This window comes from Aedes aegypti, chromosome 1 (assembly GCF_002204515.2).
Source record: "Aedes aegypti strain LVP_AGWG chromosome 1, AaegL5.0 Primary Assembly, whole genome shotgun sequence".
NCBI lineage: Eukaryota > Metazoa > Arthropoda > Insecta > Diptera > Culicidae > Aedes > Aedes aegypti.
This window is the reverse complement of record NC_035107.1, coordinates 201,247,053-201,274,890: the sequence shown is the minus strand read 5'-3', so window position 1 is coordinate 201,274,890 and position 27,838 is coordinate 201,247,053. Positions and strand designations below refer to the sequence as shown.

At 43.0% G+C, this 27,838-nt stretch overlaps 1 protein-coding gene across 1 annotated transcript in view; it reads right to left on the bottom strand.

Annotated features, from left to right (window-relative positions):
- LOC5567071 (bifunctional glutamate/proline--tRNA ligase) overlaps positions 1 to 21,645 on the bottom strand; it is a 36,215-nt gene extending 14,570 nt beyond the window's left edge. The window contains exons 1-4 of the mRNA XM_021857184.1: positions 21,463 to 21,645; positions 19,935 to 21,344; positions 6,227 to 6,741; positions 5,939 to 6,163 (exon numbers count right to left, since the gene is read on the bottom strand). Of these exons, the coding sequence (XP_021712876.1) occupies positions 5,939 to 6,163; positions 6,227 to 6,741; positions 19,935 to 21,344; positions 21,463 to 21,505 (2,193 nt within the window). The 5' untranslated portion in view covers positions 21,506 to 21,645. The remainder of the gene's footprint in view (positions 1 to 5,938; positions 6,164 to 6,226; positions 6,742 to 19,934; positions 21,345 to 21,462) is intronic.
- Between the last annotated feature and the right edge of the window lie 6,193 nt (positions 21,646 to 27,838).

Here is a 27,838-nt window from a genome sequence, read left to right as displayed (position 1 = left end):
AGCAGAATCAGAACCGGTCATTGCTTAACCAAGGATAGAAAAGCCAAATGGAAATGGGAAGATGACGAACTGTGCGAATGGTGTGAAACAACCGAGGACCTACACCATATACTATACGACTGCCCACGGTACAACCAGAGCAGAGTTGAATACCCATCACTAGAGTATATGAAACCACTCGAAACTATACTATCAGAAAAATGTGAAGAAGAGATGAAACAAATAGTAAAATTCCTGAAAGAAAATAAGATTCACATTTAAATGGAAACAAAATATCCAACAACGGTACAACTGACCACTACGAAAGTCCAAATATGACGACGGCGGCGAGATGGACCAACCAATGGTCTTAGCCTGTCGAGTACGACAATCCAAAGAAAAAAAAAAAAGAATAGGCCTATTCGTTTCATTGGATACGAATCAAAATACGATGGTGATTTAAGGTATGCACAAAACATCACCTGCTTTTTAGGCGAATATCAGAAAAGTAAAATTTGTCAAGAAGTTTCTGGAGGATGTTTTGTAGAAACATCTCATTATTCGTCAATAATTTTCGAATTATCAGAAACCGTTTTAAATCAAGAAAGTTATATGAACATATGATCACTGCATTCTATTTTTCAACCGGAGCAAAGTGAACTCCCTATTTTTATCGAATGAATTTCAGTTTTGAACAGAAAAAACCGCTTATGAAGTTACGATTATGGTAATCATGGATTGTGGATGGATTTTTGAACGTTCAGAATTTCTATGGAGGAACCCCTTAAAAGTACCCCAAAAAGGATACTTGAAGCAATTTCTACAGCATGCCCATTTGGAGGTATTCTGGGTACTGTCGTAGGAACAGCGAGGCTCTTTGATTTTGCTTAAATTCTTCAAAATTATTTCGCATGAATGAACGTATTGCTTAAAGGCTGGTTTGCTACTGACAAGAAAAGGAATCGACTATTGCGTGGAAAAGTTTTTCCCAGAAATTTACATTTTTCTGATCGTAGTACGCAGTTGAGAAGAAATGTAATTTCAAAGGATATTTCTTGACCTATTCAGCCAAGGAATTTCTTTACTTTTCTTCAGCGAAACAGCATACTTAGCTTTAAACTATAAACTACATTTTTCAAGAAAACTTCTTACTGTTTAAAAATGACGCATGTCGGAATCCAAACACAATGACCGGCTTATGCACCCATTCAAAGGCACTAATCTGCTGAAAAATGATCTTCTTATTTTAAACTTTCTGCTAGTACATGAAGCTAACTTAAAAATAGCACTGTAGATTTGTGCCTTCAAAGTTTTGGTACATTATTGAATGTTGGTTCCAAGCTGTTTCACCTTAAAAAGTTGAGAAAATTCGAAGATTATTTGGCTAATTTCCAATAGATTTGTAGCTAAATTTTAGAAGCAACACTTCGATATTCAATGAAAAATTTGAATATAATCTAGTCCCTCCAGGAATATCAAACATGGTGTCGACTCAATTTTGAATATATAATTCCCTGACTTTCCCTGACCTTCCAGTCGTTTTCCAGAAAAACTCCAGACCCTGCTGATTTGTTGGTTTGGTATGTTTTAGATCTATGCATAAACTGAGCAAAATCTTTTACTTTGCTTAAATACACCTGTCAGATAACTTTCTTTTCCGAGCGTTTTTTCAAGATGATATGTAAACTCAGTACCGTAAATTCGAGTGAAATTGATCACCGTGTCACGTGATTTTTCTCACAAATAGTGCACCAAAATTAATGCAACCTGTAGTAAATGAACTTAGTTTGTCTTAAATAGTGTCCAATTGTGTGTAGTGAAGTTTTTTGTGTCGAAGAATATTTATCTCTATGAAAATAATGTAAAATTCTAAAATCATGTCTGGTGTGGTGTTAATAGACATCTACAGTATTGGACAAAATATTTGCAACTTTTTCGATTTTCCATACAAAATGACCAACTTTGGTAAGCTATATCTCAGTTATTTATGGACCGATTTGAATGAAATTTTCACAGAACATCAGATATAACTTGAATTTTAACATATATTTTTGAATAATTTTTCCAATCACGAGTTTACAAGTTATAACGGTTTATCTAAAGTGTAATTTTCGACGAAAAAATCAAAACCATTTATCTCAAAATCTGATAGCCCTACACAAAAACTGTCTTCAGCAAACTTGTTCATCTCCTTGAAATCTTCAACTTTGTTCTGTCAAAATTTCATTCGAATCGGTCCATAAATAACTGAGATATAAGGAGTGTATCGAAAAGTAGTCGCAAACATTCAAAACGGTATATCTCAGAGCATAGTTCATCTTTTTAAAAGCTTTTTTCACGTAAATCTTCATCATGTCATCAAATATTGAAGCAGTTTAAAAAATATTGAATAATATGCAGTCTTAATATAAATACAACAAGGTTTATAAAGCATGGGAAATAAAATCTTGCACAAAATAACAGTTTTGAAGTGTCTTCTGAAGATTCGATGATTTGTACTGAACAAAATGTATATCAAACAAAATAGGATGAAAAGCTTATTCTATCGAAAAATATGTTTACTTCACACAGCACGTAAAAAGAACTTCAAAAAAATAAATTATTGATCTAAAAAAGCTCAATTATTGGAATAAGGTCGGTTTTAGAAAGTCACTTTTGTTTAATCAACTTTTGAAGCTTTGTCATATACAGCGGCAATTATATAGAATAACATTTTTTGCTTAGATTACTTCATAAATATGCAAAGAAACTTTTCCAATCAAAAAACAATTGTTTATTCATTACAATCGTTCGATATTACCATTAACGTGTAGAAAGAAAAAATCAAAAAACGAGGTCCTTAAAAATCGACTTTTTTCGATTTTTGTATTTGCTCTCAAAAGCTTGTTAATGAATTTTTCAAAATATTTGTTACACTTTGTCATGAGAGTTGTGGCACAGAATACATTAGCATACACAAAAATCAGTTTTTCTAAAAATTTTACACATTTATCAACCTATCAATTTTTTCAGAGGTGTGCAAGATTTTCATCGACATCTGTTAGTAATTTGCAAAATTGTCATGCAAAATGCCACTTTTTTGAAACAATATCACCGCATCATCATTTTTAAATACATTGTAAAGCATTTCGGATGAAAAAATTGTTTGTATGTTCAACCCATTATTTTTGAGACTGTTTTGAAAGTTTGCGACTACTTTTCGATACACTCCTTAACTTACCAAAGTTGGTCATTTTGTATGGAAAATCGAAAAAGTTGCAAATGTTTTGTCCAATACTGTATAAACTTCTAGTTCAAAATAAGGATTTAGACATGGTGTCAGCTTAAATGTTTGTGTGGGTGCTTAAAACATATCCCTAAAACAGATTTTACCATCAAGATTCGTATCAATTTGTTTGTTTCGTTGAAATAATTAAATTTCTGTTAAAAATCATTTGGAAATTGCCTACATTTAGGTGTTTTCCTTGAAAATCTTGAAATTTAATTATTGGTCATTTCCAAATATATTGCCTTGTTAAGAATTTGGGAACCATATTCGGATTCAGGAGGTCCAAATTAAATATGTTGAGTTGATTTCAAAACTAACAATAATCACATTGACAAGTGATCAACTTCATCCCGAAATGGGATGCCCCGATTTTTTATTTTAGAGTCGATTTTTATCACTAACATCACATTTGTTAGAAAATTTCGGTACATGAGCTAATGAGGTTCACCGACGTACTTGTTTTCCTGCATTTAGTAGCATGGTCGAAATTCAAATATTGTCAAATAAATTTCGACAAAACCAGTACTCCATTGATCTTCAACGATTTATGGAATCGGGTTTCAATGGAATAATATTTAACGTATCATAAAAATAGCTTTAAGTCGAGTCTAGTACACGACACTGAAGACAGCCTTACAGTTGAGGTCGAAATACGCGTATCTGTCAAAGGATACAAACTCTAGTGGAATTAAATGGTATAGTACTAAATTCGTTTTTTTCATCTACTTATAGGTAAGGTACCGTGGGGCAAGTGGGTAATGAAATTCTTCCAATTCTAGAGACTTTAAATTGAAACAAATGAGGTTGTGTATATTTTTTAGCTTGACTCCCACCATATATAAGCAGCGCGCTGAAATTGATTTTTATGAAAAATTGAAGAAAAAAATACAGAAGAAGTGTTTGAAAAATGTCTCTTTACTTTTCACTTGCCCCAAAAGTGGGGCAAGTGAAAAGTTTACCGTTTTGAACAATAAATTCAAAAACAAACAGTTATATTCACGATTTCTTGTTGAGGCTTCCCAATGAACAATAACATAAGTAACATGTAAACAAAGAAAATGTTATTCTTTTCACTTCAAGTTTCTTCTGTTCAGTTATGTTTGTTGAAATGACCCGACAACATTATAACTGCAACATTTCCAATGTTAGTTCTTACATTATAGGACAGCAATTGCATTTCTGCTCTGTAGAATTTCCACCGCTCGTTATTTGTTTTTGAGAAAGTCGGATATGACGTCGGATAACTCTTCGGGAGAAATCAAACGGAATCCTTCAATAACGTATTTAACCCTTTCCCGCCCATGGTGTCTGTAGAGCACCAAAACTTTCAACCTTTGTATCTTCAAAAATAACGAACAAAATTAAATTGTTTTCACGCTACTTCATAATTACACATCTCCTCTTTCACTTCAATGCCTTATTTTAGGGATGCCTACAAATTTAACATATTTTTTAACAAAACATATGTATGAAGGAATGGGTTTTACCGGTCAAAAAATATTACATGATTTCGAAGCCTGATATAACAAAGAGAATTTATCCTCAAAGTAGCAATAAAAATATTTACCGATAGATTTACCCTTTATTAGCACTAACATATGTTCAGAAATGCACAATTTAATTCGCAATCATTGAATTTGATGGAACTTGTATGGTGCACATATGCACCACTGGGCGTACGGCACACAAAAAAGCGTAATATCCAAATTTCATTATTGTTTACATTAAACATGAAATTGTTGTTATTAGCTCATTTTGCAATTTTACTGAAAATTCGGCAAGAAATAAGGCAAATCTTTACGAAAGTTGTGCGGAAAGTGATTTTATCGCATATTCCGATGAAGATTCTCTGATGCTTTGAGTGGATTTGACGAAGTTACCGATAAAGTGGCGAAAATCGTTAAGCATACTCCGAAATCGATTAGATCTAGAAGTAAGTTCAAAACTAGAATCGTATCGTAAGCGGAATAAATATATAGAGCTATATTACAGATTCCGATATCGTGCACTTTATCATTGTCCCAAAGGAGATGAAACAGAAGATGAGAATTTGGATATGAGCGATGATGACGATGAAGTAATCCAGTTGACGGTTCTTCCACTGTCTGAAAACATCGAAGTATTGGATTATACTTATGTAACGAGTTAGGTAAATGAAAAGATAAGAAACAACAATTACAAAAGCGTTTGAAGAAAGCTCATCTGAAAAAATACGATGAAGCCATAAAGTACTCCAAGTTCCTGGTGGTGCATCAGAGCACCAACTCATATATGATTTTAAGTTACCTTGAACACTAATTGATAGTTCAAAAACAAGGTTTTGTTCTACGATTTTGCGCAAAAGTGTACATTTCTATTTTTAATCATGAATAAAAGTCATGGGCGGGATAGGGTTAAAACCTTCAGCATCCTTGGAAGGAAATGTTTTTTGGTACTGATCTAATCATATTCGCCCCAGTGATCAATTTGCTCCGGATTACGGAATTGATAATATTTTAGAAAGCAGACTAGAAAACCCGTGAAAATGATCATCATCACCCGAAATTACGGTACATCAGTCGAATTAATTGCCCTTAATTCAGATCCATTCAATTGGGCTGTTTAGTTCAAATGATGTAAACTTAGCATTAGTCAATATTTACCAGTATCATGCAGGTAGTCATCAATAAAAAATAGTTTGAAAAAACTTACTTTTGCATTTTCAGCGGCAGCCTTCTTCGGTGCTCCGGCAGTCGGCTGCTCCTTGGCATGCCCGTCCGGAATCGAGAACAGCACCACTGGCGTTTCGACGCCACTAAATTCGCTAGCCGATTGGTAGGCTTGATCTACCTTGAAAAAGCCACGACGCTGCAGTTGGATGATGTCGCCCTTCTTGAGCTTCTTCAGCTCGGGATCTCCCAGCATTGCCACCTCGGTCTGGAATGGAACAAAATGATATTAGTTATCAAAACTTGCGCTGATTCCCCTTCAGAAACTTACCCTCGTCTGATGACCGATGTAGGTCTTGAAGTCCTCGTCTTTTCCCAGCACTGCCTTGTTGATGATATGTTCAAAATACACACAGAAAGTGGGTGGATATTCGGAAGGATCTTGTTCGCAGAGCCACGTCAATTTCAGCGTCTTCTTAAAGTCCTTGTTGTCCAGGTTTAGGGCTGCATCCACTGAAGTGACCTTGCCACTAGCATCCTTGTGCACCTTCTTGATCATCAGGTTGCCCCAGTTGATAAAGGTGGCATTTTCTCCTTCCTTTAGCTCGATAGCATCAGCGTAATCTATCAGTACACGTGGGCCCAGCCAAACCGTTTTCAGGCCGATTTCGGCGTTTTTGGGATGAACCGGAACTTGTACGGCTTCCAGCTTGGCACCTTCCACATTGACCACTACCCGATTTTCGTTTTCCAATGCTGTGTAGCGAGGGGCAATCGGGTCGATGACCTTCTTGTTGAACGCCCAGATCTTGTCCCATTCCATGAAGACAACCGATTTGCTTGAGCCTGTAAAGAAACAGTGCAAAGTTAACCTTCTGTTTGTGCAAAAACAAGTTACGTTGTCTGTGCCTTTGGGTCATATTGAATAACCTTGAGAATAGAGATGTACCGAATAGCTCTATTCGGCTTTCGGCGAATAATTGAAATATTCTTGTTTGGAATTTAAGGCTCACCCAGATCTATGCGACTTTTTACGGCGACTGCAACAAAAAATCGTCGCGATTTCGCCGATGTTTCGCTGCATGCACTGTTTGATAAGCGCATCTAAGCCACAGCGATACGATTTCGCAGCGATTCGCGTCGTGTCAGTCAAGATGATTTCAGAGAAGAGTGTTTGCAGCGACATTTTGCGTAGATTTGGGGGAACCTTAAGTTAGCCTTAAGGAGCAAAAATACCGCAGACCACTGATTCGCATAATAAAAGAAGAACGTGATCAGTAGGCGTCGTAAAAAATATCGAAAATATGGAAAGCCCTGACACAGAAATCTTCTTCTCTCCTTCACTCTTACATAAAATTTGTAAACAACAAGGCCAGTAAAAGTCAAAATCCCATGCAAAATCAAAACAGTGTAGAGCTAGAGCCCCATTGATGTGGTTTAAAAATTATAAATTTCGAAGCCATACCTTACAATTCACGCAAGATGAGTGAAAGATTGATTTGCAGAGAATGGTTTGTGTAGCAGTACCATTGTCGCCGTAATGCCGTAGAACGGAGAAATCCTCACATTTTTAAACAATTGGCATCCAACTGCATCCATGGAATCTATCAAAAGAAAAGTTCAATGTAATATGGGCCCAGATAGCCGTAGCGGTAAACGCGCAGCTATTCAGCAAGACCAAGCTGAGGGTCGTGGGTTCGAATCCCACCGGTCGAGGATCTTTTGGGGTTGGAAATTTCTCGAATCCCAGGGCATAGAGTATCTTCGTACCTGCCACACGATATACACATGCTAAAATGACATAGTAAGCTCTCAGTTATTAACTGTGGAAGTGCTCATAAGAACACTAAGCTGAGAAGCAGGCTCTGTCCCAGTGGGGACTTAACGCCAGAGAGAAGAAGAAGAATGTATCATAATTTGAATAAATTAATTGAATTTTTAAATTTCTCTTCGTGTGGAACATAATGTTTTATTACATTTTAGTTTATTTTGTTGTTATATGATCATTGTTTGTCGTATAGACTGGGCTTGGAAAAAATGACTCAAAAAATGATCACCAAAAATTAATTTTAAATCGGATACTTCTCAAATTTTCAGGGCTTAAATAACTGTATAATAGTTATGTTTTGCCCTAATTTATTTATTGAATTTCCTCCCCCAAGCTGAATGCTCATACATTTCTTTTAACACTGCTCATAAGATCTTGGGCGAGGCTTTGCCCATATTTCTTACAGAATTTCTCCCAGTTTTTCTTCAAAGCTTCATCGGTTTTCAATGTTTTTCCACTTTTCTTCAACTTCTTCTTCATTATCGCCTAAAACTTTTCGTGCGGACGAAGTACTGGTGTATTTGGCGTGTTTGTCTACTTCGGGACTACATTAAAGCCCTTCGTTTCGTACCAATCCATTACAGGCTTGGCGTAATGGCACGAAATGAGATCCGGCCAGAACAGCGTGGGACCACGGTGAGAACGGAGCGCTTATGCAAGCATTCCTCTCAATAATTTTGCTCGTTTATGGTGCCGGTTGTAACCAACGGCTTGCTGTACCGTCCGCACTCGCAGATCGCTTGCCACAACAACAAGACGAATTTGTCCATCTTTCTCTTCCGGAACCTCCATGCGTCCCGCCAGAGATTTATTTGGTGTCCGCCTTGATGTATCATCCATCACGAGACAGCCTAGCTTGACCAGCCACTCACGGTACAGTACACGTAATTTGGCAACCGTGTTTTGCTTGTCAGTCCGGTTTGGCAGCTTCCTGACCTTAAAAACACGTAGCCCAGCCCGCATGATGGTCTGCTGGACGAACCATTTTGATGAATTGACCTTTTTGGCCACGTCTCGGGTGAAAAGATTCGGGTTATTCTTAAAGTACTGCCTTATCATCCACGCCTTCAGTTTTCAGCCGCTTCCATGGTCTCCGTCTCCTGGAGCATCTTCACAACACGGGACACGGTGAATGGTGGATTTCAAGCCTTTTGTTGTTTCATCTGTGCGACTGACCAGGATTATCGATCACCGCGCCCAAGATTTGCTGGCGTAGCTCTTCCTGTTTCGAATGCATCTTAAAAACTAATTGGCAGATCGCGATAAAACGCATGTGTTTCGTCAACAACGTCTATCGTAACAATGCTTCCTAGGCAGTCCTTTCGCGCTTGGTTTTACCTATTATCATGTACTTTATCTTGTACGCATTCACCACCAGTCCAACTTTTGCTGCCTCGCATTTCTGGCGGGTGCACAGGTATGCCATCTTTCCAAATGTTCAGCCAACAATGTCTATATCATCCGCGAAGTAAACAGATTGACAGGATCTCGTGAAAATCGCACCTCGGCTGTTGAGCCCGGCTTTTCGTACAACACTTTCTAGCGCAATATTAAACAACAGGCACGAACGTCCATTACCTCGTCGGGATTCAAACGAACTGGAATGTTCGTCTAAAGCCTCCACACAATTTTGCACACCTTCGACCGTGGCTCTTATCAGTCTGAGCCTTCCGGGAAAACTGCTCTCGTCCATAATTTTTTTATAGCTCTACACAGAACGAAAGCTCCTTCCTTATATTGAATGATTTGTAATACACATGGCCGTAAATATTCCTATTCCTGGACAGCCTGCTACGGTAGCAAACGGTCGCGTTTTTCAATCGCTCCCGTGAGTTAATACTTGTCAGGCGTGTACAAGATTAATTGTTTTCGTTACGTGGACTATTATAGCTCTCAAGCTATTCGAGTAGAAATCTCAATACAAAAGTATCGTCGTGAACGCTATTAAGCAGGCGGTCGAGTTTTTTCTCGAAAAATAGCATTCGTCACAAGCCTCCATCTTCGAGTATACGGTGCTAGAGTCGAACAATAAAAACAATTTGCTTTGTTCCCACACTCAAGTGAAAAAAACCGCTCCGTGAGTGCAATTCTCTTTCAACTTGGTTCGATCCTCTTTGTGTGCGGGTAAAATAATATAACGCTGTGAGTGATATCACCGGATAGCTGAGTGCTAGTCTCCCGACATGGGATCGGGGACTGACCCCTTCCCCATTGGGGATGTGGGTCCGTCTAATCGCCGTGATGGGGAATTTACCGGGCCGCTCTTCCCCGAATGGGGAGACCCTACCGGTAGTCATGGACAACTCGTAATGCTGCGTATGGAAGCCGTCGAGGGTACTCTACCTCCCGCCCCCATTCTCCTTCGCAAGTCAGTGGAAGCTTATCTAGGAGCGCGAGTTGATGGTGCATACCCGGAATCACGAGGTGCGTCATACGTCTTAAAGTTGCGAAACAAGTCACATGTCGAAAAGTTAAAAAAGATGTCAATGCTTGCCGACGGCTTTCCCATCAGAATAGTGGAACACCCTGTGCTTAACATCTCGAAGTGTGTCATCAGTTGCAACGACTCGTGTGTGTACTCGGATGACGAACTAACCGCAGAGTTGCAGGCCCAAGGCGTCAAAGAAGTACGACGAATTACTCGGCGAGATGGAGGAAAGCTAATCAATACTCCAACGATCATCCTAACAATAAACGGTACAGTTGTTCCGGAGAGCATCTTCATAGGATGGATTCGATGTCGTACCCGACCGTTTTACCCCTCACCAATGATCTGCTATTGTTGTTGGGAGTTCGGGTACACCCGTACCCGCTGTCAGAACACGGCCAACCCCACATGTGGCAACTGCTCCGGCAACCATGTGATCGTTAAGGAACATCCTTGTACATCCGGTGCCTTTTGCAAGAGATGCAATTCTGCAAACCACTCGATAGCTAGCCGAAAATGCCCCGCCTACATCAAGGAAGAAGAAATTCAACACATACGTGTCGACATGGGAATTTCATACCCAGCAGCAAAAAGACAACACGACTTACGGCACAACCCACAGTCAATGGCATCCGTGGTGGCGGCTGGCAATGATCAGCGTTTCGCTGAGCTCTCCGCCAAAGTGGATAATCTCGTACAGGAAGTTAAGCGTAAGGACGACAGAGTAGAAACTCTACTGACCGAAATCAGAAACAAAGATGCCCACATTGAAAGGCTAGAAGCAGCACTGAAACTAACTCCTCAAGAAAGACTGACCATGGTAAAGGAACACGGGACAATAAAGGATATGGTCCAAAAGATACGCTCCCTGGAATCTGAGCTGGCCAGAAAAGAGAAAGAAGTTGCTGTAATGAGAGACGTCTACGTTCCCAAGAAAGCCCTTAATACCACAGCCAACAATACCGCAAAAACCCCTGCGGCAGTTTCTGAACCCTGTGCTAATAAAACCAACCCAACGAGCAAAAAAACCAGCACTAAGAAGAAAGTCGTTAAAACCGATGACTATGGACTACTAAACAAGCGCTCGAAAAACTGTGTCTCGCCAATAGATACTTCAGAACCTATGAATACGTCGATCAACTATTCGCCGGAAAGCGGTGATATCGAAATCTCCTCTGGAGATGAGCCGATGCTGAATGCATCCGGTTACATATCAGATTCTTAAAGAAAACCACCTTTCCAGTCCTCTCCTGTTTCTCCGCCCAACAAATAACGAACATTAACCAGTCCAATGTCTTCGCATCCAACCACTATCGATCCGCCCTCGTGCGTTAAAATACACTCAACTTACTTACTTACTTACTTACTTATTTGGCTTTACATCAATTATCTTGGTAAAGCCTCGCCAACAATATTTCGCCAATTCCCTCGGTTCATGGCCGCTTCTCTCCATCCTCGACTGTGACCCACGCTCTCCAGGTCCTGGTGTACCTGATCAATCCACCTAGCTCGCTGCGCCCCACGCCTTCTTGTTCCGACCGGATTCGTGGCGAACACCATCTTTACAGGGTTGTTGTCCGGCATTCTTGCAACATGCCCTGCCCAGCGTATCCTTCCAGCTTTAGCTACCTTCACGATACTGGGTTCGCCGTAGAGTTGAGCGAGCTCGTGGTTCATCCTTCGCCGCCACACGCCGTTCTCCTGCACGCCGCCGAAGATCGTCCTTAGCACTCGGCGTTCGAAAACCCCAAGAGCTTGCAAGTCCTCCTCGAGCATAGTCCACGCCTCATGCCCATAGAGGACTACCGGTCTTATGAGCGTTTTGTACATCGTGCATTTGGTGCGGGGGTGAATCTTTCTTGACCGCAGTTTCTTCTGGAGCCCATAGTAGGCACGACTTCCGCTGATGATGCGCCTTCGAAAAATACACTCAAATAAAGATTTAAAAAAAAAAAAAAAAAACTATCGATCCTAAACATCAACCCAGTGCAGAGAGGACTATCAAACCCGCATCCAAGCTAAATAATTCAGCAAATCGCAAACCACAGCTCTTCAAGAATCATCAAACATCCCCGGTGGAACCACCGAGTAGTCCAGGCCCCGTCAGTGCGGTCGTCTACTCCACCCCGGTACTGGCGGACAACCCTGGGCACTCTTTGGTGACCGGAAGAGGGACGGACAAGGGAGAAACCTCCTATACCCCTAAGGACAACGCGGAAATCGTAGCAATAGCAACAACAGAAGCCCATCAAGAGACTCAAGAACGTACCGTTGGTGCGCCGAAAGTGCATAAACCGTCGTCAACACACAGCATAACATATGACTCTCTGGTGGCAAAACGGACTCCAAGGAGTACCCTGCCAGAACTAGCAAGATCCAACGCAGCAATATACGATTTACTTCAGCTCAACCAACAGAACATCCCCTCTCCCACAGCAGGCACTTCCGGTCCAACAGCTTCTTCAAAAAGAAATCTTCGAAGAAAGTCTCCAGTCAAAGTTACTACCCAGTCGACACCAGTCACTCAATCACAACCCACTACGGTTCGTCACAGTCAAAACGCTTCCACAAAAACCGTACTGGCTATCCAGTGGAACATGAACGGTTACTACAACAACCTAGCGGACCTAGAAATTTTAGTCAGAGACCAAGAGCCGTTGGTCCTAGCAATCCAAGAACCGCATAAGATTAGCATCAACAGTCTAAACCACTCCTTAAGAAGGCAATATACATGGAGTCTTAAATGCAACCAAAATTTCTATCACTCAACCGCGATAGGAGTTCTAGTGTCTGTACCTCACTCGCCACTTCAATTCAACACCGACCTCCCTTTAGTGGGAGTAAAACTAGGCTATCCGTGGCCTTTAACTGTTATATCGGGATATCTCCCCAACGGTAATATTCCAGATTTAAAACAAAAACTCGCTGATTTTTTCCAGGCACTAGATACACCGATACTGGTTCTGTGGGACGCCAACGGGCACCACCCCGACTAGGGAAGTACCACTGCTAATGCCAGAGGTTCATTGATCTTGGAGATTGCTCAAATGTTTGATTTAGTCGTTCTCAACGACGGAGCCCCAACCTTTATTAGGGGCGAACGAAGCTCTACAGTTGACATCAGCCTAGCTAGTTCAAGTATAGTTAATCGACTCCTTTGGGCACCAGGCGAAGACCCAATGGGTAGTGACCACTACCCGATCTCAATCAGCATCAACGAACAACCCCAAGCAATATCACGTCGTCCCCGATGGAAGTACAATGAAGCAGACTGGTCACAATTTCAGGAGTCAATAACTCCGAAACTCTGTGATGCTGTACCGGATAATATTGAGGAATTTCTGAACATTATCAGTGACTCGGCCTCACTCTCAATTCCTCGAACATCACCAAGTCCAGGTCGGAGATCTCTCCCCTGGTGGTCCCCAAATATAAAAAAGGTCATAAAAGAGAGGAGAAAAACACTAAGAGCTGCGAAACGGCTTCCTAATGACCACCCTGCCAAACATGACGCCATGGAGACTTATCACTCAAAAAGGAATCAATGTCGTCAACAAATCCGAGAAGCAAAAAAGAAGAGCTGGGAAGATTTTCTAGAAGGAATAAACGAAAACCAAACCTCAGCTGATCTGTGGAATCGTGTAAATGCTCTCAATGGCAAACGGAGATCCACGGGAATGACCCTGCAGTTGCCCAATGGTCCTACTCGAGATCCACTCATTATAGCTAATGCTCTAGCAGATTACTTTGCGTCACTTTCATCACTTGATCTCTACGACGCTAATTTTCTTCGAAGGAACCAAGTATCTGCCGACAGCATAATCAAGATGGCAATCCCAGATGATACCGCCGGTTTGCCGATTAATGCTCCCTTCCGGTTCGATGAACTGACTTTCGCGCTACGTCGTTGTAAGGGTAAATCAGCGGGTCCAGACGATCTTGGCTACCCGATGTTTCGAAACCTAACACCCGAAGCAAAAGCCATCTTTCTTAAACTTTTAAACAAAATCTGGATCGGAAACACGCTACCCAAAGCATGGACCCACAGCCTAGTTGTACCCATACCAAAAAATGGACGTGCTGCAACATCACCTAGTGATTTCAGACCTATATCTCTGACATGCTGCGCCAGCAAAATCCTAGAACGTATGGTGAACCGGAGGCTGAATCGTTTTTTGGAAGACAACCAACTACTCGACCATCGGCAACATGCCTTTCGTGCCGGACATGGGACCGGCACTTATTTTGCTGGTTTAGGAGATGTGCTTCAGGATGCGATGAACGCAAACCTTCACGCTGATATCGCCTCCTTGGATCTGGCCAAGGCCTATAATCGTGCCTGGACACCCAGAGCCATTCATCAGTTGGCTGAATGGGGTTTGGGGGGAAATATCCTCCACTTTATAAAAAATTTCTTAAGCGGCAGAACATTTGAAGTAGTCATCGGAAATAACCACTCCACAGTTCGAGCAGAAGAGACAGGTGTCCCCCAAGGCTCCGTTATAGCGGTCACCATTTTCTTAGTTCTCATGAATAGTGTCTTTGACACGCTACCTAAAGAAATCTACGTATTTGTCTACGCAGATGACATTGTCTTGATAGTCATCGGCCGCACCTTGAAATTCATAAGGCGAAAACTCCAGGCAGCCGTTTCTGCAGTTTCAAGGTGGGCTACTCAAGCTGGCTTCACACTGTCGGCAGAAAAAAGCATCGTCTCTCATATCTGCCGATCGCATCACCGAGTGTTATCAACTCCAGTAACAGCAAACGGTTGTTCAATACCACATAAAACATCAACCGTAGTACTGGGTGTGCGACTGGATCGAAAACTACAATTTGGTGAGCACCTCAACGAGACCAAAAGAAACTGCCAAACACGATTAAACCTGCTTCGAACGCTATCTAAGCCACACCGCAGTTGTAACAGAGATACTCTTCTCAGAATTGCAAGGGCCATTGTCAATAGCCGCATCTTCTACGGAATTGAACTGTTTGGTCTAGCAGGGGATGCTCTAATCACATGCCTTGCTCCGGTATACAACCAAGCTATTCGCATAATTGCTGGCCTGCTTCCGTCAACCCCAGCTGATGCGGCCTGTATTGAACTTGGTGTTCTTCCCTTCCGCTATCAGGTTACACAAACTCTATGCTGCAGGACTATAAGCTACCTGGAAAATACCACTGGAGATCATGAGGTCTTTCTTCTCAGGGAGGGGAATAGATCCCTCAGCAGCCTGGTCCATCAGGAACTTCCCCCGGTTGAGCAGGTCCACTGGGTTGGAGCCAGAAGATGGGACGCCACCGACTTCCGAGTAGACTTGTCTATCTTGAAACACTTCCGAGCCGGAGACAACTCTTCCGCTATGCAATCCCATGTCGTCGAACTACTTGCCGACAAATACCGCAACTATCATCTATTCTACACAGACGGATCAAAAACTGTAAATAGAACTGGTTTCGGCGTTGCCACAAACGACACAAGTTACTTCTATCGGCTGCCCGACCAATGCTCTATCTTTTCGGCTGAAGCAGCTGCAATACTCTTTGCAATCACAAGGCCAACAGAACGCCCCATCTGCGTAATTTCTGACTCTGCAAGTGTGCTTACCACCATCAACTCTCCATCAACACGCCATCCTTGGATTCAAGCCATCCAGATGAAGTCCTCTCCGAAAACTGTCTTCCTATGGGTACCGGGCCACTGTGGTATCCGGGGCAATGTGGAAGCAGACCGCCTTGCCGCCACAGGACGACTTGGCCGCATGCTCACCAATTTGATTCCGGGTGCAGATTTGAAAACTTGGTGTAAATCCACTATTCGCTTGGAGTGGGCCCGAGAGTGGATAGGCCTGAGACATCAATTTATAAGAAAAATTAAAGGGGAAACTACAAGATGGATCGATTCTGCCGAACGACACAACCAGCAAATTCTGTCCCGACTTCGAGTTGGCCACACACATCTAACACACAACATGGGAAACCGAGGACCTTTCCACAAAGTATGCCCAGCATGCAACACGAAAATGACGGTAGAACACCTCTTAATCGACTGTCCCTGCTACCAAGCCGCCCGACTTCGTCATGCCATCCCAGGCAGTATAAGAGACGCTTTAGCTAATGATCCGACCAACGAAGCCGCAATATTATCGTTCCTCAAAGATGCCGGACTACACCGAAACATTTAACATCCTACATCAAACAACAACCACCGAGATATGACGACCCTGCTTTTCACCCTAAATTGACTTGGATTACCTATTCGTTTTTTGAATGAACATTGATGTATTTATGTGTATCAAAGTTAATTAAAGCAAAATGTACAGGGGGGCCTCTCACTACGAAGCCCTCTCCATATTCTCTACCGGAGACGAACCAGCCAACGGCTGAAAGTCTCGATAATAAAGATAATAATAATAATAATAATTATTCCTATTCCTTATTTTGAATGACTATTGAAGAATATGACACATCCACCGACTACTGAACAAAAATCATCAAATCCTGAATTGACTTTTACTGGGATTCCGTATGACAATAAGTAGACAGTTGAATTAAGACACCACAAATGAGTAACATCCAATAATTGACGGATTTTGTTTTATACCATGCCCCTAATCAAAAATCATTCACCAATCGACTGAAATATCATACGGAAAACTAACGATCCTAAACGTCAAATTACTCTTGAAATGTTTACCGAAAATATGGTGGCAGCAGGGTGGTGTTTCAAGTTTTGCCTCGTGGATTTTACAAGTAATTGCATTTTGTGAAGGATTTATCCAGAATTATTTCTATTGAAATTATGTTTTCTTACTTTCAAGCTTGCTCTAAAATGCACAAAACCACAAATCGTGAAACCCAAGGCCTTCCGACGTATGAAATCATTCAAAATCAAGAATCTTTTGAGAGGATGAAAATACTTTTAAGATAGGATGATTTCCATACAGTACGATTTGTAAACAGATGATTTCACCAAAGATGAAAATCATCTTGAATGTGTCTGAAAATAGGTATGGGGCTCGGATGAGGCAAAAATCATTCAATATATGGCGGGAGATTTCGTTCAGTGTACGCGTTCGACACTATCGTATGCCGTCTTGAAACCGATGAAAAGATGATGCATTGGGACCTGGTATTCACTACATATTTGGAGGATTTGCCGGACATTAAAGATCTGGCCCGTTGTCAATCGGCCGTTAACGAAGCCGGCTCGATAACTCCCTACGAACTGGTTTACTGCATGTGACAGACGACGGAAGATGATCCGAGATAACACTTTGTAGGCCGCATTTGGAATGATGGTCGCTTGAAAGTTCTCACAATCTTAACTTGTCGCCCTTCTTGTATACGGGGCAAATATCTCCTCCGGTAGCTGTTCTGTTTCCAAGATTGTGCCTATTAGCCAGTCCACACAAATGGCCAGCCTCTCCGGGCCCATCTTCATGAGTTCAGCTCCATCCATCCTTGCCAGCAGCTTTATTGTTGTTGATGAATGGCATCCTTAACCTTCTTCAAGGCATTCTCTCCGTTGTTTCGACCTTCATTGCCTGTGCTCTCAGCGCAATTCAGGTGCTCGTCGAGGTGCTGCTTCCACCTTTCGAGCACCTCATGTTCGTCCATCATCAAGATTATCCCATTATTATTCCTGCACATCTCGGTTTGCGGCACGAAGCCGTTGCGGGATACGTCGAGTTTCTGATAGAACTCCCCGTGTTTCTTGAGACCGGCACAGCTGTTCCATCTCCTCCAGACAGCGTTTTTACTTCCGGAAGAGGCGGATCTGCTGTTGCCGTTTCTGTCTATAGCGCTCCACGTTTTGCCGGGTCCCTTGCTGCAGTATGACCACCCGCGCTGCATTCTTCTTTTTTAGAATCAGTCTATATTCCTCGTCAAACCAATCGTTCCGTCGGCTCTGTCTCACGTACCCTACGTTGCTCTCAGTTGCATCGTTAATGACTGATTTTACTCAGGGTGTCTACCCGTTTACCAACATGAAATGCCCTGATATTTCCAGGTCTTTTCCAGGTTTCAAAAAATAATTTCATGTTCAAGAAATGCCCTATTTTCAGATAGATAAAAAATAATGACAAAATCACTTTGAGCTTCCAGATTTTGTTAAATAAATGTTGAAGCTATTTCAAGGTGGAACAATATAAAAGCTTAAGTTTAATTCAACTGAATTGTATTTAATAAGGAGACATCCCCATATAATCCCCTTCGAAAATTTTCCTAAGAAATTCATCAAATAATTTTGTTTAGAATATCTCAAAAACACAACCTGGATTTTGCCAAATATAACCTCAGAAATTAACTCAGATATCATCAGAAATTTCTTGGAAGATTCAATTAAATATGTCCCATGCTCTCCAGGATTTTATTCGGTGATTCTTCCATCGATTATCCTAGGACATCCTCCAAGACTTCCGTTTACAACTTCTTCGAAAATTCTATCAGAAGTTTCTCCAAAGATGCCTCCAGAGATTTCTTAAGAAATGACTTTCAGAATTTCTTTAAGATTTTAACCAGGAATTTCTCTAAATATATTTCCAGGAATTACTCGAAGATTTCTTAAGAAATTCCTACAGTTATTCTTAAGTATTTGTCAAGGAAGTCTTTGAAGTATTCCGTGAATTTTTCTATGCATTTCTTCAAGGAAATGTGAATGATTTTTTTCAGAAATTCGAGAGAATGTTCAAAAATATTCAAGAGGTATTTCCAAAGCACATTTTAAAGTAACCTCTAATGAAACTTGTGTAAGTTTTTAAGTCATCCTTGATGAATAATGGTTACTAGAAGAACTCATAGACCCTTGACAAAATTTTAGAGGTGTTTCTAATTAAATTGTTAGGATGATTGAAAAAAAGACGAATCGATCAAAACTCTGGATAATATTTTGCAGCAGTTGTAATTCTTCGTTGAAATTCCAACAAAAAAAATCTAGAAGAACTCAATGATGAAACACAGGGTTGAATCTGATGAATTCTTTTCTCAAATAATCCTTCGAAGATATTTTTGAGATTTTTTTGGAGTTACCGTGGATGAAATGACGTAGAAATTTTTGCCGGGCGCTTGAACAAAAAAAAACCTTGAACCCATTTTTCCCATCGCCATTGGAATTAACTTTAGCGGATTTTGTTAGGAAAAACTCTGTAAAAAATTGTGGTAGATCTCCTGGAGTAACAAATGGGAATTTCAGTTGAAGGATCAATGGAATAAAATCTGGAGGAAATCCTAAGATAGTTTTTTTTTTTTTTTTTCAAAGTAACGTTGAGTGCTTGAGAATTTCCTGAAGCAAATTCTGGAGAAATTTCTCAATTCTCAATCTCATATTTTTTGAAAAATCGCTGAAAGAATATCTGGGAGAATTGGTAGAGGAATCTTCAGAAGAATTTTTGAAGAGATTCCTGAAGCAGTCCCTAAAAGTATTCCAGATGAAATCTCTCGACAAACCACGAGGATAATTCCTGATGCTTTTCCTCGAGAAATCTGAGATTTCCAAAAAAATAGTTGAAAAGTTTCGTAACAGTTTCTCTGGAGCCTGCATAATTTTGCATCAGAATTCACTTCAATCAAGATAAGGGAGAAAGAAACTATAAAGACCATTTCAAGACTTTAAAGACGTTTCCTAAAAATGGAATCACAGACTTGACGTCATGTCTGATATCACATAAGAACGTTGAAAGAATGATGGAAAAGTCTAGTTTCATTCATCCGCACCTCTGGACTGGAGCACATTCGCTAACACCTATTTCATCTACCAACAAACAGCTAAAATTAACCTACCTTGTGCAATGATGAACTCCTTCAATCCATCGACAGTCATGCCGCGCCTCAGAATACCCCGCACCGTTGGAAACCGTGGATCGTCCCACCCGTCCACCAGTCCGCTCTCCACGAACCAGGTCAGCTTCCTCTTCGACAGCACCGTATTGGTCATGTTCAGCCGACTGTACTCCCAAATGTATGGACGGCGCAATCCGAGCGCCTCGATGAACCAATAGAACTGATCGTCCCGATCGTGGTACTCCATGGTACGTAGGGTGTGCGTTACGTTTTCGATGGCATCCACGATCGGACAGGCAAAATCGTACGTCGGGTACACCTTGTACTGGGTTCCGGTACGGGGGTGAGGTTCGTTCTTGCACCGATAGATGGTCGGATCGCGCATGCACCCGTTGTGCGAAGACATGTCGATCTTGGCCCGTACGCAACACTTCTGCCCGAGAGGAGTTCCTTTAAGCATCTCCTGCCACATCTGGAGGTTCTTTTCAACGGGATTGCTTCGGTTCTTGGATTCAACGCGCTCTTCGCGTTCCTTCTTCATCTGTTCCGGCTCGGTGTCATCCACATAGGCTTTACCTTCCTTCATCAGCTGCTCACAGTATCCCAGCATCAGATCGAAATACTGCGAAGTGTGCGTGAACAAATCCGGCTTAATCTGCAGCATTTCCAAGTCCTCCAGAATGACTTGCTCGAAGTGGACGTTTTCCTTGGCAGGGTTTGTGTCGTCGAATCTCATGATCAGTTTTCCCTGGAATGCCTGCTGGTAATACTGGTTCAGCAGGGCCGCCTTAGCATGTCCAATATGCAAATATCCGGACGCCTCCGGAGGGAAACGCACAACGACCTTCCCCATCTCAGCTCCCGGAAGATCCACAAATTTCCCTTCCTGCTTCCGTTCCGACGTCGGCGACGACTTTTCAGCGCTTCCTCCTCTCTGCTGAATCTTTTTCGTGCGCTTTGCCTCTTTCGGGAGGGCCTGCAGGACATTCTTTACCGCTGCTTGGGCGGAAATCAAATCGTACCATCGTTGGACATGAACCGGGATCCCAATGGCCTTCAACTCTTCGTAACTGCTGAACAGTTGATTGTAAACGGCAAGATCGGCGATGGTCAAATGGTTTGCCACCAGGAACGTCAGCGGCGCCAAGCACTTGTTCAGATACTTCAATTCATCCGCCGGATCTTTTTCCACTGATAGCGTGTAAGTCAACCAGTGGTCAATCTGCGTCCTTTCTATCGGCGTTTTCCCATACAGTTGATACTTCGGGGCATTCCGGGCCAGCGATCGCAAAACATCATTATTCGTCACACAAATCAGCGTCCGGTTCGAGAAAGTAATCGACGTTTCGTTGCCCCAGCTGATCTCGATCGGATTGGTACTCTTGATCAGTTCGGCTGCAATCAATCCTCCTAGAAAAACAAACAAGCAGAATTTCATCATCTTTTTCCAACCCGATCGGAAGGACCACTTCTCTAACCTAACCCTCGCCCTCGGAAATACAAACGCAAACAAAACGCCAATACTTACCGATTGCCGGCTCGTTGTAACTGCAAACTAACTTTGTGGCCATTTCTTGCCAGGGGACACACGGCTCTATTCAACGAATATTCCGAGTTTTAATCCAATTTTTCGGCAACCGATGCTGAAACGTGTCGCAAAAGTTGTGAGACTCGGCGAAAAGTGAAAATTTTGACAGCTTCGGTTCGGTCGGTGCACGCGTCGCGACGCGAAATGCACAAATATGCATTTTTGGTTCACTCGTTTCACTGCATCGGTCAAGAAACAAAAAGCTTCATTCATGCCGAGAGCTTTTTCTGATTAGGGTGACCCTTACGGTACACTGAGCCAATTAATCCGATTATAAATATTTATCTGGAAAATCATATACACGCATCAGAATTTATTATTGATCATCTTATGTTTTTTTAGAATCCGGCGGCGGTCGTACGCCCGCAGCCGTTACAGCGAACTGACACCCGCAAGGTTAAATGAATGGAAAATCTTTCCCGCCTGAATTAAAAGCACGTGGTCTTCGCAGAATGACAGCAGTGCATCTATGTATTTGTAATAGATATCAGGAGTCACTGAAAACGATGAGTGTACTTGCTGTCTACTCCATGTACTGTGCTTCGAAGTTGAAAGTTCTGTATGATCAGTGACCACTGCGCTGATCTTTGAAGACATGGGTAGATAATCGCTATAATTGGATTTATCTCAAGACAGACAATATGGATCCGACTGAAATAAGGACAAACATTTTTTTTAAATATATTTTTCTTAATCTCTAAGCGTCGCGACAGATATTTGAATGGTGCGCTGTGTTCATAAACATCGTAAGAATGCAGCGCCACACATGTCATTATGACAGTTATGTCGGGAACGAGTCACACGTCGCGTGTCCCACACGCGTGTTCCGATTTGGTGGGCGCGCGACAATATATATTATGGGGTTCATTAACACACAATGGATCAATGCACGAGTTCATCATTTGACGTTTGAGCGGTGCCGTGTTATTTACGTGACCATGGCAACTAGTGAATTTGGCACCGCTCAAACGTCAGATTAGTGAACTCGTGCGTCGGTCCATGGACCTATGCACGAGTTCACTATTTGACGTTTGAGCGGTGCCGTGTTATTTACGTGACCATGGCAACTAGTGAATTCGGCACCGCTCAAACGTCAAAATAGTGAACTCGTGCATTGGTCCATGGACCGATGCACGAGTTCACTAATTTGACGTTTGAGCGGTGCCGAATTCATTCGTTGCCATGGTCACGTAAATAACAAGGCACCGCCCAAACGTCAAATAGTGAACTCGTGCATTGGTCCATATGTAAAGACTACACTCAGAAACGCAGGTAGTCACATAATTATCAAATTTGAGTATTTGCTGACTATTTTCAATTTGCCTCTCTTTCATTCTGCAGGAAATTTTATTCCTATTTGTCAATGGACCTATGCACGAGTTCACTATTTGACGTTTGAGCGGTGCCATGTTATTTACGTGACTATGGCAACGAATGAATGACGCTCAAACGTCAAATTAGTGAACTAGTGCATTGATCCATGGACCAGAACACGAGTTCACTAGTTTGACGTTTGAGTTGTGCTAAATTCACTCGTTTCCATGGTCACGCAAATAATACGGCACCGCACAAACGTCAAATGGTAAACACGTCATCGGTCCATTCGCCTGGGTTGAAGCATCGCTAAGCTTCAACCCTGGGAGGGAGGCAAAGATACTACACACGAAATATAGAACAACGTTTGTTTGAACTGCCAAGTTAGCTTGCCAACAACAATCAAGACAGGCTTTAGGAAAATCGCTAGTTTTCTTTTGCTGTGTACTTTCGATCTTTCCTGACAAACATGGAAAAAAGGCTACAGTTTTCTATGCACTAAATATTAATTTTCATTGGAAAAAGTAAAACGATGCGTTTTTAAATGCTTTATATTCAATCAGATTGAAAGGTGCTCACGTGACATTTCATGCGTTATGTGCTTGAATTGATTTTCATTCGATTTTTGTCACTATTGATGAAATGCGAAAATGTGTTTTAATCAGTTACACGCTTTTTCCATGTTAGTCCAAAGTTTGAGATCTGAGCTCACAGTGACAGTTCGTGACAGCAGGATCCCGGCTCACTATGACGTACAGAAATTTTGTATTGGTTTCTCCCTCCCAGCTTCAACCCAGGCGAAATGACATTTAGTGTAGAAATTCACTGCAGAATGAAAGATAGGCAGATAGAAAATAGTCTTTTATGCATAAACTTTGGTAATTTTGTGACTATTTTTATTTCTGAGTGTATATGAAGGACCAATGAGGTTTAAATAATAACCATATGGAAGTCGTTTGAATTTCACATATAACTTCCCGGATAAAAAATACAATACAAAAACAACAATGTATTGTAACAGTACCATTCAATATATTGGAAATACAATACAGTATATTGTAAAATAACAATACTATTACAGTAAAATATATTGTTTTGAACACTCAGGCAAATGGACTATCGATAAACATAGGAACCTCTTACGAAAATTCCCCTGGAATCGAACCAAGGACCTTGCATTCGATAGGCTCGTGCGTACACCCCGCGCCTATCGAAGCCTTGGTATGGAGTGATGCTGAAACGATACTTAAGCGTTCGTATTGCGATAATCGTTCCGTCTTTCATAAGGCAAAATGTATGAAGTTCGATAGTCCAGTTCGCTGCGTGAAAAGTTCACCGAATGGTATATGAGATTTTCGCAATATAATGTATGGGTTGTTAAGTATCGTAACAATTATTGAAATATTCATGTGATGGAAGGCAGAAGCAAAAGCAAAAGCGATTGGGCAAACCATACTGCCAGTTTAGAAGCACCGATAAAATGCTTGTAACAATTGTATTCAGGCATGTTGAAGAAATTATCGGAAAAGTTATGTCAATCGTGCAAGAATTTTTTGCGTGAACAGAATTTTCAACCTCAAAACACAACAATTTTATTGATTACCATGCCAGTTCGCTGTAACGGCTGTAGGCTTACGACTATAGACAGATACGATCGCCGTCGAACTCTGATCCATAATTTGTTGAAGAGTAGGCGCTTGATGAACCAGCAAGCCATGGAATAGTTGTAATTTGACGTTAAATAAATGTATGAGTTAGATCGTTCCCAACCTTTGAACAGAACAGTTGTTCTTAATTAATAATCCGATCTACAGCATATCGCAATCAATAGGTTATGGGCAGCCGTTTTATCCCACTGAAGAATTGAAGCTTTTTTCAAAAGAAGAAATGGACCGAAGCAAGTTTGCGGTTGAGAAGCTACGGAGCGGAGGCTACGAGAGTTGGAGATCCAAGGTCGAGATGCTGCTCATCCGGGAGAACCTTTGGAAGCATGTCACGGAGGCCGCCCCAAACCCCCTGACGGATGCCTGGAAGGACGGAGATGCAAGAGCTCGAGCCACGATTGCCCTACTTGTCGACGACAGCCAACATCCTCTCATCCGAAACTGCAAGACGGCCAGCGAAACGTGGAAAACTCTGGAGGGCCATCACCAGAAGACCACGATGTGCACCAGGGTCTCGGTGCTGAAGAAGCTGTGCAAGGCGGAGTATCAAGACGACGGAGATATGGAAGGCCACCTCTTCCGGATGGACGAGCTCTTCGCTAGCCTGGCCAACGCTGGGCAGGAGCTGGAATCAAGCCTTCAAGTCGCGATGGTGCTGAAGAGCATGCCGGAGAGTTTTCGACACGCTCACGACGGCGCTGGAGAGCAGGTCCGATGAAGAACTGACGATGGAACTGGTGAAGCGGAAGCTGCTCGACGAAGCTCAGAAGCGAACGGAGAAGTCCCACCACGGAGAAGCGATGCTGCGAGCGGGCGGGGAGAAGCGAAGCGTGATTTGCCACCGGTGCAGCAAGCCGGGCCACCTGATGCGTGAATGTCCCCTAGCGAAGTCCGACCGTGAAGTCAGCAATCAACCGAGCGGCGGAAGAAAACCAAAGCCAGCTGCAAGAGGTAAAAGTGCGAAAATTGGCAAGCTGTCATCGTATGCGTTCATGGCAGGCTGCCATCCATCATCCATCACCCTGGCGGACGGCAACCAGACGCACGTGAAAGGAATCGGTTCCGGAAAGCTGCTATGCTGTGACAACCAAGGCGAAGAACACGAGGTTACACTGTCGGATGTTTACTACGTCCCCGAACTGGAGTCCAACTTGATTTCGATGAGCAGATTACTGGCGAAGGGTGCAGACGTGCATTTTTCGCAGGCCCAAGGATGCGTCATCAAGTGCAGAGGAGTGGTAGCCGCTGTAGCGCGCAAGGTCGGCGGTTTGTTCTACCTGAAGGTCGTCAAGGAGCAAGGTATGCAAGTGGCAGCTGCGAACCATCCGAAGGATTGTGTCCACGTGTGGCACCGAAGGCTTGGCCATCGAGATCCTGAAGCGATCCAGCGAGTGGTGCGAGAGGATTTGGCTACAGGAGTGGCCATGCGCAAGTGCAACATCCAGCGTCCATGCGAGTGCTGTGCGGAGGGGAAGTTACCAAGGCAACCATTTCCCAAGAAGGCCGCACGACAATCATCAAAGGTTCTGGACATCGTTCACACGGACATCTGCGGTCCAATGAACACGACGTCGCCAGGTGGATCAAGATACTTCCTCACGATGATCGACGACTACAGTCGGTACACCATGGTATATTTTCTAAAGCGCAAGTCAGAGGCCGTGGAGAAAATTGAGGAGTATGTCAACATGGTCAGGAATCGTTTCGGAAGGAATCCCGTGATTATTCGCTCCGATCAGGGAGGCGAGTATAAGGCGAAGCGGCTGGGCAAGTTCTACAGGGCGAACGGAATCGTCCCGCAATACACGACAAGCTACACACCGCAGCAGAATGGAGTTGCGGAGCGCAAGAACCGGACGATCGTGGAGATGGCGCGCTGCATGCTGCTCGATGCGAAGATGGGCTACCGTTTCTGGGCAGAAGTGATCAACACGGCGGTGCATTTGCAGAACATGCTGCCGTCTCGGTCGGTAGAGAAGACTCCACACGAACTCTGGTTCCGGAAGAAACCAGACTACGGAAATCTCAAGAGGTTCGGATGTGCAGCGTTCGTCCACATTCCCAAAGTCAAGCGGACGAAGCTGGAACCGAAAGCAATCAAGCTAACGTTTGTCGGTTACTCGGATCACCACAAAGCCTTCCGGTTCATCGATCAAGCTACGAACGAAGTCGTGATCAGCCGTGATGCAAGATTCGTCGAAGAAGAAGAAGCAGTCAGCCAGCGAGTTCAACCATCTCCGACAACCGTGGAGTACGAGTCGGTAATACCGCAAGACACACTCGATGCAAATGAAGAAGTTGAAGATTACAGCGATGACGAAGGTACTTTTGAGGAGGAGGCTACGCCGGCGGATTCCGATTCCAGCCTGTATGATTCGACCTGTGAAGTAGAAGAAGATGAAGTCAGTGAAGATGAAGTTGTAATGCCTCGGAGGTCAAGCCGCAGCACGAAGGGGATTGCGCCCCTGCGGTACCGGGAAACGACTGGTATGGTGCGAAAAGCGATCCCGTAGCCGAGGACCTACAAGGAAGCAATCGAGGGTCCTGAAGCGGAACAGTGGATTGCAGCAATGGATGACGAGATCAAGTCACACGCCGAGAACCGCACCTGGACGCTGACCACTTTGCCCGCCAATCGCAAAGTCGTCGGGTCGAAATGGATTTTCAAGCGAAAACTGGACGAGGACGGAAACACCGTGCGCTACAAAGCCCGATTGTAGCCCAAGGATTTTCTCAGAAGTACGGGACGGACTTCGATGAAGTATTTGCGCCCGTAGTCCGCCAAGTCACCTTCAGGACGTTGCTGACAGTTGCCGGCCAGCTGGGCATGCTGGTGAAACACGCCGACGTCAAAACTGCCTATCTTCATGGAGAACTAGAGGAGGCAGTTTACATGAAGCAACCGACCGGATATGAAGCGCAAGACAGGGATGCAGTTTGCTTGATCAAGAAAGGCCTGTACGGACTCAGGCAAGCCGGATGTATCTGGAACAAGAAGATCGACGGTGTGTTGAAGCAGATGGGTTTCCAGCAGTCCGCCCACGACCCGTGTCTCTACGTTCGGAGCGGTAGTCAAGGCAACACGTACCTCGTGATCTACGTGGACGACATCGTTATCGCGAAGGTCAACAACCGTTCGAAGCTTGTGGACACAAAATACCACTTTGTCCGCAAGCTGCACGAAGACAATCTCATCGATGTCCGCTACTGCCCCACCGATCAAATGGTAGCGGATATGCTGACCAAGCCGCTGGCACCACAGAAGCTGGCAAGATTCCGTGACGCAATAGGAGTTCACCAATCGAGGAGGAGTGTTGAAGAGTAGGCGCTTGATGAAC